This window comes from Macaca mulatta, chromosome X (genome assembly GCF_049350105.2).
Source record: "Macaca mulatta isolate MMU2019108-1 chromosome X, T2T-MMU8v2.0, whole genome shotgun sequence".
NCBI classification, from domain to species: Eukaryota; Metazoa; Chordata; class Mammalia; order Primates; family Cercopithecidae; genus Macaca; species Macaca mulatta.
In genome coordinates, this window is record NC_133426.1 from 125,580,578 (window position 1) to 125,595,202 (window position 14,625).

At 41.0% G+C, this 14,625-nt stretch overlaps 1 protein-coding gene across 2 annotated transcripts in view; it reads right to left on the reverse strand.

The window, feature by feature from the left end:
- KIAA1210 overlaps positions 1 to 14,625 on the reverse strand; it is an 80,460-nt gene that overhangs the window by 36,113 nt on the left and 29,722 nt on the right. For both annotated transcript variants that reach the window (XM_028841932.2, XM_015128082.3), the window contains exons 3-4: positions 8,099 to 8,267; positions 367 to 493 (exon numbers count right to left, since the gene is read on the reverse strand). In XM_028841932.2, the coding sequence (XP_028697765.1) occupies positions 367 to 493; positions 8,099 to 8,267 (296 nt within the window). The remainder of the gene's footprint in view (positions 1 to 366; positions 494 to 8,098; positions 8,268 to 14,625) is intronic.

Consider the following 14,625-nt stretch of genomic DNA (forward strand, 5'->3'; position numbering starts at 1 on the left):
GTCCCAACTACTCGGGAAGCTGAGGTGCGAGGATCACCTGAGCCTGGGAAGTTGAGGCTGCAGTGAGCCATGATCATGCCATTGCACTCCAGCCTAGGTGACAGGGTGAGATCTGTTTCAAAAAATTAAAATAAAATAAAATAAAAAAGAAGTGAATATGGCAACACTAATCAACACTGTGTGCCAGGTATTAGGCACATTATATATTTATACATTCTGTCACTCAAGGCTTACAACAGCCCTGTGGGGGCAGGATCAGCTGAGAAGCAGAATCAAGTTCCCACTCCTTTTAATTTTGGCAGGGTTCGAGTAGGGAACAGAAGAGAAGTAGTTCAATTAGACACTGATGCTCGAGTCCACTATTACCTGCCGAGGTCTGCCTCTCTGGGGATCCATAGAAGGACACATTTTACTTGCTGATCTTTCAGGCTCAGGACCCAACATGAAGATGCTATCATGGGATAGGGCTTTGCTCCCCATGCTGCTCTTGACCCTGGACAGAAAGGAAAGGTCTTGTAAAAGCAACCCAAGGGCCATGGGAACTGAAGACAAATGTATGTTCGTAATATGGCCCTACCATAGATACCTCAGAAGGAGAGCAGGGATGCATATGTGCTGACATAGAAAGCGGCTCATGAGATAGTAAGTGAAAAAAAATAATGGTATGGCCCCATTTAATATATACACACATATATAGTTCATATTCAAAGAAAAAAATCTAGAAGGATATCCACAAATTGTTAGAGGTGGTTCCCTCTGAGGAATGACACATTAGGGACAGGAAGGAAATGTTCATTTTCCACTTCATGTCCTTCTGTATAATTTTACTTTTTACATTATGAGCATATATCCTTTTTACATAACAGTCTTACTGAGATATGGTTTATATATCATACATTTTGCCCATTTAAAGTATATAATTCAATAGTGGCAATTCTGGGGAATGGGAGGAAAGGCCATGAGTTTTGCTATTATTACAGTGAGAATTATAAAAGATCTTTCACACCCAAATTTTTCTCTAGTGTTTTTGTTTTGATTTAAAAAAATATAAAAGATCGGCCGGGCGCGGTGGCTCAAGCCTGTAATCCCAGCACTCTGGGAGGCCGAGGCGGGCGGATCACGAGGTCAGGAGATCGAGACCATCCTGGCTAACACGGTGAAACCCCGTCTCTACTAAAAACTACAAAAAACTAGCCGGGCGAGGTGGCGGGCGCCTGTAGTCTCAGCTACTCGGGAGGCTGAGGCAGGAGAATGGCGTAAACCCGGGAGGCGGAGCTTGCAGTGAGCTGAGATCCGGCCACTGCACTCCAGCCCGGGCGACAGAGCGAGACTCCGTCTCAAAAAAAAAAAAAAAATATATATATATATATATAAAAGATCTTCTCAGATACAGGAGGCTTTCATTCATCAGATCCTTTCCTCTTTCACACAAGAGCTCTGCAATATATCTATCCTATTTTCAAAGTCATCCTATGTACCACCTGCCCCTCCCTTCCCCAAGCTTACTAAATCCAGATGAAAATACCTTCTGATTGGGAATGGTACCAGGTTGATGATAATTACATGTTAAGAAAAATCAGAAGAAAGAGAAAAACAAATGAAAGGCTAAAGACATGAAAGACTCCTTTTTGGAGTGTGGTAATGTATTTTACCTTTTAAAAATTTCAACCAAAGACATCACAGGAAGAGCAAACTACAGACCAATATCTCTTATGAACATAGATGCAAAAATCCTCAATAAAACACTCACGAATTGAATCCAACAGCATATAAAAAGAATTATATACCACGACAAAGTAGGATTTACAAGGAATGATCGGCTTAATGTGTGAAAAGCAGTGAATGCCAAACACTATATCAATAGAATAGAAACAAAAACTATATGACCATTTCAATAGATGCAGAAAAAAAATTCATAAAATTCAGCACCCTTCCATGATAAATGCACTCAATCTTGATAGAAGATATCTGTGACAAATCACGGCTAATATCATGGTGAAAGGCTGGATGTATTCCCCCTAAGATCAGGAACAAGACAAGGATGACTGCTTTTATCATTTCTATTCAACAGTGTATGGGAGATTATAGACAGGGAAATTAGGTGAGAAAGTGAAATTAATGCCATCCAGAATGGAAAGGAAGAAGTGAAATTATCTCTATTCACAGATGACGTAATTGTGTATATAAAACTCTTAATGAACACACTAAAAATGACTAGAACTAATAAACGAATTCATCTAAGTTGAAGGATACAAGAATGATATACAAAAATTGTATTTCTATACATTTGCAATGAACAACTTGAAAATGAAATTAAGAAAACACTTCCATTTACAATAGCAACAAAAGAATAAAAACATGAAAGTAAATTTAACAAAAGATGTGCAAAACTCATAATCTGAAAACTGTAAGACAGTGATGAGAAAAATGGCAAAGGCCTGAATAAATGAAAGGAAATCCCATGTTCATTCATTGGAAGACTTAAACTTATTAAGATGGCAGTACTTCACAAAGTGATCTACAGATTCAGTGCAATTCCTATTGAAATTCCTGCTGGCTTTTTTTTTCCGGAAAATTGATCTTAAAATTCATAGTGAAATGCAAGGGACCACAAATTAGCCAAAATAATCTTGAACAAGAGGAACACAGTTGGATAACTTATACTTCAATTTCAAAGCTTACTGTAAAACTACAGTAATCAAGACTAGCATAAAGGTAGACATATAGATCAATGGAATAGAGTTGAGAGTTCAGAAATGGACCTATACGTCTATGGTTGATTTTCAGCAAGGGTACCAAGACTATTCAATGAAAAAAGAATAGTCTCTTCAACATATGGTGCTAGAGCAACTGGGTATCCACATGCAAAAGAATTAAGTTGGACCTTTATCTCACACCATATATAAAAATACTATAAAGACACATGCACATGTATGTTTATTGCAGCACTATTCACAATAGCAAAGACTTGGAACCAACCCAAGTGCTTATCAATGATAGACTGGATAGAGAAAATGTGGCACATATACACCATGGAATACTATGCAGTCATAAACAAGAATGAGCTCATGTCTTTTGCAGGGACATGGATGAAGCTGGAAACCATCATTCTCAGCAGACTAACACAGGAATAGAAAACCAAACACCGCATGTTATCACTCATAAGTGGGAGCTGAACAATGAGAACACATGGACACAGGGAGGGGTACATCATACACTGGGGCCTGTTGGGGAGTGGAGGGCTAGGGAAGGGATAGCATTAGGAGAAATACCTAATGTAGATGATGGGTTCATGTGTACAGCAAACCACCATGGCACATGTATACCTGTGTAACAAACCTGCACGTTCTGCACATGTATCCCAGAACTTAAAGTGTAATTTTAAAAATTAACTCAAAATGGATTAAAGGCCTAAATATGAGAGCTAAAACTATAACATTCTTAGAAAAAACATAGGATTAAATCTTTGTGATCTTGGATTTGGCAACGGATTTTTAGGTATGACACCAAAAGCTCAAGTAACAAAAGAAAAAAAAAATAGATAAATAGTGACATGGTTTGGCTCTGTGTCCCCACCCAAATTTCATGTCAAATTGTAATCCCCACATGTTGAAGGAGGGACTTGGTGGAAGGTGATTGGATCATGGGGGCAGTTTCCCCCATGCTGTTCTCGTGATAGTGAGTGAGTTATCATGAGAGCTAATGGCTTAAAAGTGTGTGGCAGTTCCCTGCTTGCACTCTGTCTCTACTGCCACCATGTAAGATGTGCCTTGCTTCCCCTTTACCCTCTGCCATGATTGAACTGTGAGTCAATTAAACCTCTTTTCTTTATAAATTACCCAGTCTCAAGTAGTTCTTTATAGCAGTGAGAACGGACTAATACAAATGGATTTCATCAAAATTAAAAATGTTCGTGCATCAAAGGTTACTAGCAAGAAAATGAAAAGATGACCCACATAATGGAAGAATATATTTGCAAATTATATATCTGATAAGAGTCTTGGATCTGAAACATATAAAGAACTCTTTCTTACTAATAGGAATTCTTTTTATTGAATTCTTAAGGAATTCAATAATAAAAATTTAAATAACCCAATTAGAAAATGAAAAAAATGATATGAATAGACATTTCTCCAAACAAGAAAGATATACAAATATCTTTTCCAAAGATATACAAATGGCCAACAAGTACATGAAAAGATCCTCAACATCACCAACTGGCAGGGAAAAACAAATCAACACCATAATGAGATGCCATTTCACACCCAGTAGAATGGCTAGAATTGAAAATTCAGTTCAGATAATAACAAGCATTGGCAAGGCTGTGGAGAAATTGGAACACCCATACAGTGCTGGTGGTGCCCCCATACATTGCTGGTGTTAAAATGGTCCAGCCACTTTGGAAAACAGTCTAGCAGTGCCTCAAAAGGTTAAATATATAACGACCATTTGACTCAACAATTCCACTCCTAGGCATATACCCCAGAGAAATAAAAACACATATCTGCCCCAAAACTTGTACACAAATGTTCATAGCAGTATTATTCACAATATCCAAAAGGTGGAACAACTCAAATATCCATTAACTGATGAATGGATAAAATGTGGTATAGTCATGCAACGGACTACTATTCAATAGCAAAAAGGATGAAATTCTGATACATGCTACAACATTAATGAACCTTAAAAACATTATACTGAGTACAAGAAGTCAGTAAGAAAAGACCACATTCCATTCATGTGAAATGTCCAGCATAGGTAACTCCACAGAGACAGAAAGCAGATTAATGATTTCTAGGGCCTGGCGGGCGTCGGGGGAAGGTTGAATAGGGAGGACTGGTCAATGGGTACAGGAGTTTATTTTTGAGGTGATGGAAAAGTTCTAAAATTTATTATGATGATGATTGTACAACTCTGTGGATTTACAAAAAAAAATGTTGAATTTTACCATTTAAGTGGTTTAATTGTATAATATATGAATTATATCTCAATAAAACTGCTACCAAAAAAAGAAATCAAGTTCTTGATGCATGATTTTAAATGAATGACCCTTGAAAACATACTAAGTGAAGGGAAGCCAGTCAAAAATAGCCACATATTGTATAATTCCATTCATGTGAAATGTTCACAATAGGCAAATCCATAGAGGCAGAAAGCAGATCAGTGGTTTGAAAGAGGAGAGGGGAATGGAAAATTACTGCTAGTGGGTGCAGGGTTTCTTTTTAGGGTGATGAAATGTCCTAAAATTGGGTAATAGTGATAGCTGCACACTCTAAAAGGTAGAACTTTGTAGTATGTGAATGACATTTCAAGAAAGCTGTTGTATAGAAACATAAAAATTTTAAATAACAAAGTTATTCCTGTTAGGTAGGAAAAAATGTGTATATGTATATAAGAGATGAGATTAGATACAAAAAAATAAAGGAAGAAAAGAATTAAAAAAGCAAGTAAGCTCATACATGCTACAACATGAATGACTCTTGAAAATATGCTAAGTTAAAACATGCTAAGTGAAACAACCTTTGTATGATTCTACTTACATGAAATATCCAGAATAAACAAATTTATAGAGACAAAAAGTAGATTAGTGGTTATTCAGGGGGAAAACTGTTAATTGGTACAGGATTTCTTTTAGGGAGGGATAGCCATGTTTAAAAACAGATAAAATAAACTTTAAAATGTTTAAATGCCCTTTTTGTACTTATTGTCTTTATTACAAAACAATACATATATGTTGGCACTTAAAAAATATCTTTAAATGGTAACTAGAGTAGCAGCTTGGGCATTGTGGAGCTAGCACCGCCCTGTCTTTATGAGCCAGTGGGGCCTTCATATGGATATATTTGATAATGACACACTATAAGGATAATCTCATGTTATGGGGATCAAAACAGAACCCACTCTAAGATGGCTTGTGGGCCAACAAGAGAGGAGAGGAGAGAGATGTCTGCTACTTTTTACTAAACTCCTATTTACCTTTTCCCTATAAAACTCTGCTATCCGGGTGGCCCTGGTGTTGGAAGCAACATAGTCTGCTTTATAAAACAGCAGTCCAGCAGAAAATTACTGTGACTCTCTAGATAAACACTTAATGGGCATATATATGATTGACTCAGCATTGAGAGAGTAATGTTTCCAGACATCTCTATATACACGCATATGCTCAGTATGCACACATAACATGCTTTCATTCACTGCTGCTCTATGATCTACTGGCTCAGAGGTTCAGAACCAGTGTAGCATCTGTGACTACCTTGCCTCCTCTGCTTTGTGCAAAAAAACTGAGAGGAAATCTTGGGCTGTGAGTGGGCTTAGAAATGTCTCTCATTTCCATGCTGTGCATTAACCAGAGTGAAGCTGTTGAATTGGCTCTATCGTGCCAAGCCCTCCCTGATCAAAAGATTAAATTAGCACCAATTGTGGCCAAGTTTGTCAGAAATGAAAACTCTTATCCACTTAACATATCTAGTGCTCATCGATCTGTTCCCTGGAGGTGAAAAGAAAAAATAAATTAAAAATCGCAAACAAAATCTCAGCCTTTAAGGGCAGTGAAGTATATTATTATAACATCACTCATTAAGAAATCAAATGAAGGAACGGGATTTGTCCATTCCATCAGATACAGCTTAATACAGTCTTGGAAACAGATGCTGGCCCTATGGTACAGGCCAGGGGAAGGCTGGTCATAAGTTTTGTTATGATTGATTGCTTCAGTGAATGAAGAAAGCTGATATCCCTTCTCCAGAGTGACATTTTCCAGGGTTTCTTCCCCTAGCACATTAAGCAAAAGACTGAGATCGGGGTGATCTTCAGACCCCCTAAGTTAAATCCCCACCTTCTCTCTCTCTCTCTCTCTCTCTCTCTCGTTCACGTGTACACACACTTCTGGAAAGGAAGGAACAAGTAAGAGGGAGAAATGTAGAACTTTAGCAGAGATAGTAAACCTGAATGCCCCTCCCTGACCGACCTCCAGGTTTTAGCAGGGCTAGTCTCAGACTTACTGAACACTGCAAGGCGATGGGCTATAATAGTGTTACTTGTGAGGTACTACATAAGCCCCTCTTTCAAAACCGTCTCCTATACTTCCAGCAAGACTATCTGAACTTCCTCACACTGGAGGCACTCATGAAGGTTGTTCTTAAGGAACCGTATATGATAACTATGAGGCCATTATGTTATAGAATGTATTGGGGGAGGTATTGGGGACAGTATAACATGTCAGCTAACTGCCTCATGAAGGTTTTGCCTGGTTGGAATGGGCAGCAGGACCGGTGAGCTCTGTGAGGAGTCCAGATAAGTCTGGTATTTAAGTCCAGGAGAACAGTCCTAAGTAGAACTTCATGGGGGAGATTTGATTGATCGGGAGACAGCTGGGGATCCTAGGTGTCCAGATCGCACAACAGGATGTGGAAATTTGGGCGCTGCAAATGAATATCTGAATAGCGGTGGCAGTGGTAGCTGGAAACAGTCTTCACCATGCCCTCTGTGACTATAGCATTTCCCCTAGTCTCCTGGGATGGAAGGAGAAAGGGATCTGGGTTGTTTGCTTGCGTGTGTGTTTTTACAGCAACACAGTGATTTCATGCTCATGACCCACCCCACTCACAGCTAGATAGCTTTACTATATGAGGCTTTCATCACTCGTTATGAGATCTTGGCCAGATCTGTAGTCTGAGAGCCAGGCAAGCAAACCAGACCAAGCCTCCTGAATGATGTAGGCCCTTCTTACCAAATCAAACAGGCCTTCAGGTCCTCATTGGCTGCAGGCCCCACATCTCAAGTTATTTTTGTTGTGACAGTCAGGGCTTCCCAGAATATCTGCACCCTCTTACTCAGTGCTCTTGGGAAGTGGGGTATGCATTTGCCATGCTCCAACCCACTGAGCTGTGCAGCTCAGACAACAAACATGCATATGCACAGAGAGAAAAGCACCACTCCCTACCCCAGACATGACTGCATTGGCAATGGCTGCAAGCCTGGCCCCCACAGGTGGGGTCTCTTGGTGTCCCTGGTGATTTGGCTGCCGAAAGGAGACCTAGATCCAACTGTCTGCCTCTTCTCCTGTCTCCCCATCACTCTCCACCCCATCTGAGCTGACCTGGCCTTAGTTGGTTGATTTTCTCGAGCAGGCTCCAGAGAAGAGATGTTAATGTTGCTGCTGGATGAGCTCAGTTCTAGCATTTCTTCTTCCTGGGTATCTTCAGCTTCTTTTTTCTTCTTCTTACCAAAAAAGCTCTTAAGGGCTTTAAATTTGCATTTCTTCTTTCCTGGAAGTGAAAAATGAAAATGAGACAGAGTGTGATGGTAGAAGGGAAGACAGGAGAGGAAATAGGGCCTTCATGACAGGAACGAGGACCGTGATCCCACCCAGGTAGCCTGCAGAGCTTGGACTCAACCCCAATGCTGACAGCACCCTTCAACATTCATTAATAACTCAGTAACAAAGTGTCTGAGTTACTGGTGAAAGGAGAAGCCCAGGCCACAGCTTGTGATCTCTGGGCAGCCTCTATTCAGGCCAAACTCACTAGGAATTCACTTGCCTCTCAATTTCAGCTATTAACATATACACCTCTTTCTTTGTCCTAAGAAGTTCATTCATGTGAAGCAATGATTGAGCCAATGAAAGCACTTGGTACTCCCCTGACTCTACCCCAATGGCTGGAGTCATTGCAATCCAATAGGAGAGCCAAGCTCCCACATGAGAAAAACACTTCAGAACCCTTAGAAATCCAAGTCTAAGTGGGAGTTGATACTTCCCAGCCTGCGTGGTCAAAGGATGCAGACCCAAAGAGTGAGTGCGGTTGATTAGTGCAGTCCAGGAACACTTCCTTGAGGAAGGAATTTATGAGCAAGGGAGATGGCTGGGAATCAGAAAGAAGAAAAAGCTGCCCAGGCGAAGAAGCTGCCTGTGTAAAAGGCATGTCAAAATCAGATACCAAAGAGTTTTTCAAGGAGTGTGTGTGTGTGTGTGTGTGTGTGTGTGTGTGTGTGTGAGATGATCATTGTGTGTGTTCTTCAACTCTTGCCAATTGGTTTGGATTATCTACAGGGCTGCTGCCCTTTGCACATGCAGATAAATGAGAGTTTGCTCTATCTATAATAATTACCAGGGCAGCAGTGAGGAATGTGAGCTTTAAATGCTCTTAAGGTTCTCTGTTTGGGCTTTATTTATTTATTTATTTATTTTGAGACAGAGCCTTACTCTATCACCCAGGCTGGAGTGTGATGGCGTGATCACGGCCCACTGCAACTTCCACCTCCTGGGCTCAAGCGATCCTCGTACCTCAGCGTCCCCAGTAGCTGGGGCTATAGGCATGCACCACCACACCTGGCTAATTTTTGTATTTTTTGTAGAGATGACACTTCACCATGTTGCCCAGGCTAGTCTCGAACTTGAATTCTTGGGTTCAAGTGATCCACCTGCCTTGGCCTCCCAAAGTGCTATGATTACAGGCATGAGCCACCACGCTGGGCCTCTTTGGTTTCTTAATAAGCACATGTTTTTATTGTGCTTATTAAGAAACTAAAGGGGAGAAGGGGGAGAGGGCTCGTGCTGCATTCTTCAGAGGGAAGGAATTAGCTCTTATTGATTTCACATGCAAAAAGTGCCAACTAAGTTGTCTCATTCCAAGTCCCAACTGTCTGGTCTCCAGAAGGTCTCATCAGCACAGCAATTCTGTGCTGGCAATGAAGGGTCCAGACAAGGGAGTTGCCAATGCAGCAGCCATCATGAAAGGCTTAATGGTGTAATGGAAAGCACCATCCAAGTGTCAGAAAATTCTGGAATCCTAGGCTTAAATTCACTATCAATTAGCTTTGTGACCTTGAGTAGGTCACTCAACCTTTCTGGGACTCAGCAGGAAAATTAAAGGAATCCATCTGATCAGCATCTCCCAAAGTGTGTTCAGAGGGATGCTCATAAGGTTTGTTGCATGAGACAGGGATCTGTAGTCCAGTCAATCTGGAAAATTCTGGATTAGACAAAGTTCAGTAGTCTTCTTTTCAACAAAACTTTTCTGAAACTTCAAAATGGTTATGTATATGGTGAAGTTCCAAGAAACCAGGCAACAATATTATCTCCCAATGTGTGTCAGCAGAATGTCTGGCAAAACACACTTTGAGAAATGCTGAACTAGAGTTCCTTTAGCTCTGAAACGCTATGACCTATTTGTGCACCGATTGCTCCTGAGCCTGCCAGGGTAAAGGTTCCTAAACTTCAAGGCCTGCCTTAAGTCCAGTTTCCCACCAATCAGTGAAACTCATGCTTCTCTCTGTCCTCTGAACACCTAAAACTTGGCTGTTAGCATCACAAGTTTTGCATCTGAATGTTCTTAGCTTACTCATTCATTCGTTCATTCATCTATTCAACAAATATTTATTAAGGTCAAGTACTTATCATGTTCTGGGTATCCGTGAGAAAGAAATAAGTTATAGTTCCCTATGTCTTGGCTACTACCCCCACATCAAGGCTGCAGGCAAGCCCTCCTTAGCATCCAGCACAGTGCAAGGCATGCAGTAACAGCTGTGTCCACGTGGGGGCGCAGAATACCAACACAGCTTGTTACTTCCCTTGACTTGAGACCACTGAACAGAGTCATCTTTCAGCATACTATAATTTAAACACTGGCCCTTATAGGAGTTGATGCAAATTATAAATGACATAGGTAAAGAGCTTAGCATATGATCTGGCATGTAGTAAGTGCTCAATAAATGTGAGCTAGTGTTAGGGACTCAGTAATTACTTGTTTATCAAGGCTGGATTCAATTCTGTGTTCATTAGAAGCAGACCCATATCTATAACTGAATAGTGAACTGTACAATATGCAAAATTGGAGGCAGAAGCCAGCATGGAATAGAGCAACGAAAGATTATAGGACTATTTGCTTGATAATTGCTGCTTAAGTAATTTCTGTTTTGGATGACTTCGGCAATTTCTTATCTACTAGAATGTGCCTATATAGGGGCATGGTTGGGAAAACTTCGCAATTCTACCTAAAGAGAGAAAGAATAAAAAATGAAAATGAAATAGGAAATGTATATTTTCTCCAAGATCCCTTTTAAAAATGTTTTCAGAAAAAATTAATTTCTACAATAATAAAATATTTAAGGCTGGGCACGGTGGCTCACGCCTGTAATCCCATACTTTGGGAAGCCAAGGCAGGAGGATTGCTTGAGCTCAGGAGTTCAAGACCAGTTTGATCAACATAGCCAGACCTCATCTCTATTGAAAATTTAAAAAATTATCTGGGGGTGGTGGTTAGTGCCTGTATGCCCAGCTATTCAGGAGGCTGAAACAGGGGGATTGCTCGAGCCCAGGAGGTTGAAGCTGCAGTGAGCTATGACAATGCCACTGTACTCTCTCCTGGGCAACAAAGTGAGATCCTTCCACCTCTGCCTCCCAAGGTGCCTGGATTACAGGTATGAGCTACTGTGCCCAGACGATTTATTGATTCTTGACAGGTGGATCTCATTCTGGCCTTCTGAAAGGGGAACAACTTTATACTCAGAAGATTTAGAAACACAGCAATTGTTGCCCCTCTTGCTTCAAAATCCCACAGTGGAAGAGAGGAAAGCAAAGCTAGGGAATTTGAGTTGCAAACCTGCTTCTAATAATCCAGCAAAGACAGGGAGAAGAGAGTCAGCAGCTAGTAGCTCCATTTGTGACACAATCTATAAACACTGAATAACTGGATAAAAACATGTCTAATAAACTATTTAGGCTGTAATAATGAATTCAACAAACATAATCATTGTATGAGCGGACAAAATTATACATTAACACATTTTTATGTTCCTAAATTAACAAAATGACTAGTGACTTTGGAACTATAACAAGTGCTAAAAGTTAAGTATGCATATAGTCCAATTTCCCCCCAATTTTCCATTCTTTTCTGGGCAGAAACAACAACTTATTTTCCAGCAAGGATTCAACAACAGCTAAAGCAATGGGTGTCTCTTTTAACTATGGACCCCAGAAGGAAAAGAATGTTTCCATTCCATCCTGTAGTGTGGCTCTGAGTGTAGTGGTGGTATAGCTTTGTTAGCAGGGAGCTGGGGAGACACGGAGAGATGGTAACTGCCAAACATGGTATTGGCTGCTGTTGTTCTAGGTCAGTGACTGGATACGGCCTTTGTGACAACCCACTGCCAGACATACAATGTCAGCAGCAAGGGTCTATGTCTTCAGCCTACTTTCCATTAGGAAACCGCCCTACCCCTAACTGTATCCAACACCCCCCACCCCCGCTATCCCATGTATGGAGACAAGCCCTGGTCTCAGCCCTGGGAGTGAGATACAAAGCTGGATACTGTCTACATGCTATGCTGCTTTTGAAACTCTAATGGAATCTGAGATTGTTGCCATATATTCAAGTCTATAAATTTGGCCTTTGAAGCTTTATTTTTTAAAGTGTGGTGGGGGCACCTTTAAATCACCAGCAGCTGAGCCCTCCACAGGCTGTTTTTCAAAATCTACGAAAAGCACAAAGGGTAGAGAGATCTAGACAGCAGGTATGGGTAAAAACTCACATTTGTACCCAGCAATGTTTATATAGGTCACCTATACACTGGGTAACTTATGTCATCACAGGGTACAGCAGCTGCAGTCAGTGAGCTGACAGCTGAGAGGTGACAGCTGTCTGGACTTCTATAACAAAGCCATTGATTTCCCCATCCAAGCCCAAAGACTGTGCATTCCCAAACAGCAAGTAGCTTTCAATATACTCATCCAGTCAGGGTCTGCAGTGTGTCACATACCAGAAAACAGCTCATTGAAGACTGTTTTTTCTCCAGAGAAGAAAACACAGCTAAATCGAATGAGAAATGGTTGCCTCTAAGTTGTATATTTGCTTATCCACCATGCATACAGGGAACCCATCTGAATTGAACTGAATGAGCTTTTAAAATGCATCGCATAATGATGACCTTGTTCTCTTGCATTGCTGCTTGGAAATAAAGCTTTTTTTTTTTTTTTGAGACGGAGTCTCGCACTGTCATTCAGGCTGGAGTGCAGTGGCGCAATCTCGGCTCACTGCAACCTCTGCCTCCCAGGTTCACACCATTCTCCTGTCTCAGCCTCCCAAGAAGCTGGGACTACAGGTGCCTACCACCATGCCCAGCTAATTTTTTGTATTTTTAGTAGAGACGGGGTTTCAACGTGTTAGACAGGATGGTCTCAATCTCCTGACCTCGTGATCTGCCCGCCTCGTCCTCCCCGAGTGCTGGGATTACAGGCATGAGCCACCACGCCCGGCAATTTTTTTTTTTTTTTTGAGATGGAGTCTTGCTCTGTTGCCCAGGCTGGAGTACAGTGGTGTGATCTTGGCTCGCTGCCACCTCCACCTCCCAGGTTCAAGTGATTCTTTTGCCTCAGCCTCCCAAGTAGCTGGAACCAGCCTCCCAAGTAGCTGGAACTACACAGTCCTGCAACCACACCCAGCTAATTTTAAACATATTTTTAGTAGAGACAGGGTTTCTCCATGTTGGCCAGGCTGGTCTTGAACTCCTGACCCCAAGTGATCCACACACCTCGGCCTCCCAAAGTGCTAATACTACAGGTGTGAGCCACCACGCCTAGCTGGAAAGAAAACATTTCTAACTAAGCTCTCCTCCCTTTAACCTCCCAACAGCCACCTTATTCTCTGGCCAGCCCTGACTAGTTCTAAAACTTCTAAAATTGTACTCAAATATTTGGTCTTACAAAAACAAAACAAAACAAAACAAAACAAAAAAACTTGAGAACAGAGAAAAGGCATTTCTTTACTACCACTCTTCATCAAGATGTACTGTGCTGCCATCTTCTTTTGTAGGCATCTGTTTAGTTCATATCCAAAAAGATAGGTCAGTTGGTTTGGTAGTTGGGTCTGCTTTGGTGAGAAGGCCTTTCACCCATTTATTCATTCATTCATTTATTTAATATTTTGGAACACCTAATCTCTCTCTCTCTCTCTCTCTCTCTCTCTCTCTCTCTCTCTGTCTCTCTCTGACACAATACTAAACAGTGATAACACAGAGATGAAGAAGACCCTAGCACTGCCATTAAGAATCCGTGATCAGGCTCTCAGCATCCCCTGCCCCACATCATGTGTGAAGCCAGGCCCCCAGGAAGCCACAAGGAGATTCCCCTCTATTCTTCCAGACAAAGTTTTCTGTACCATACGCCACTAAAGAAAACTCGGCAAAAGAATGGAAGAACAACCCAATAAACTGTTCAATTCAATTATGTCTTTACGCTCAATGTCTCACATTACATCTTATGATTTCTTTTTTATTTTGTGTGTGTGTGTGTGTAAAGCTTATCATTGTTTAGTGACATTTGCCTCCCTTTCTAATTGTTCCATGCATGATCACCTATCACTCACAGATTGCGCCACAGTTTAGGCAAGGGATACACAAGTAAGTTTTGCCAAAGAGAATTTTTGTCAATTGAATCCTATTTAACAGAAGCCTGTGGAGGCATCTTTTGTTTCTACCTCCTTTTACTCCTCAACAAATTAATCTCTTGCTTAGATCTGAATTACTATCTACAGTAAAACCTCAGTTGAATTTGTCAGATCATGGTCTGTTCTGATTGCTTTTTTTTTCTGATGAAGCAGAAAAGGCCTTAGTAAGTAAAATCTGGTAACC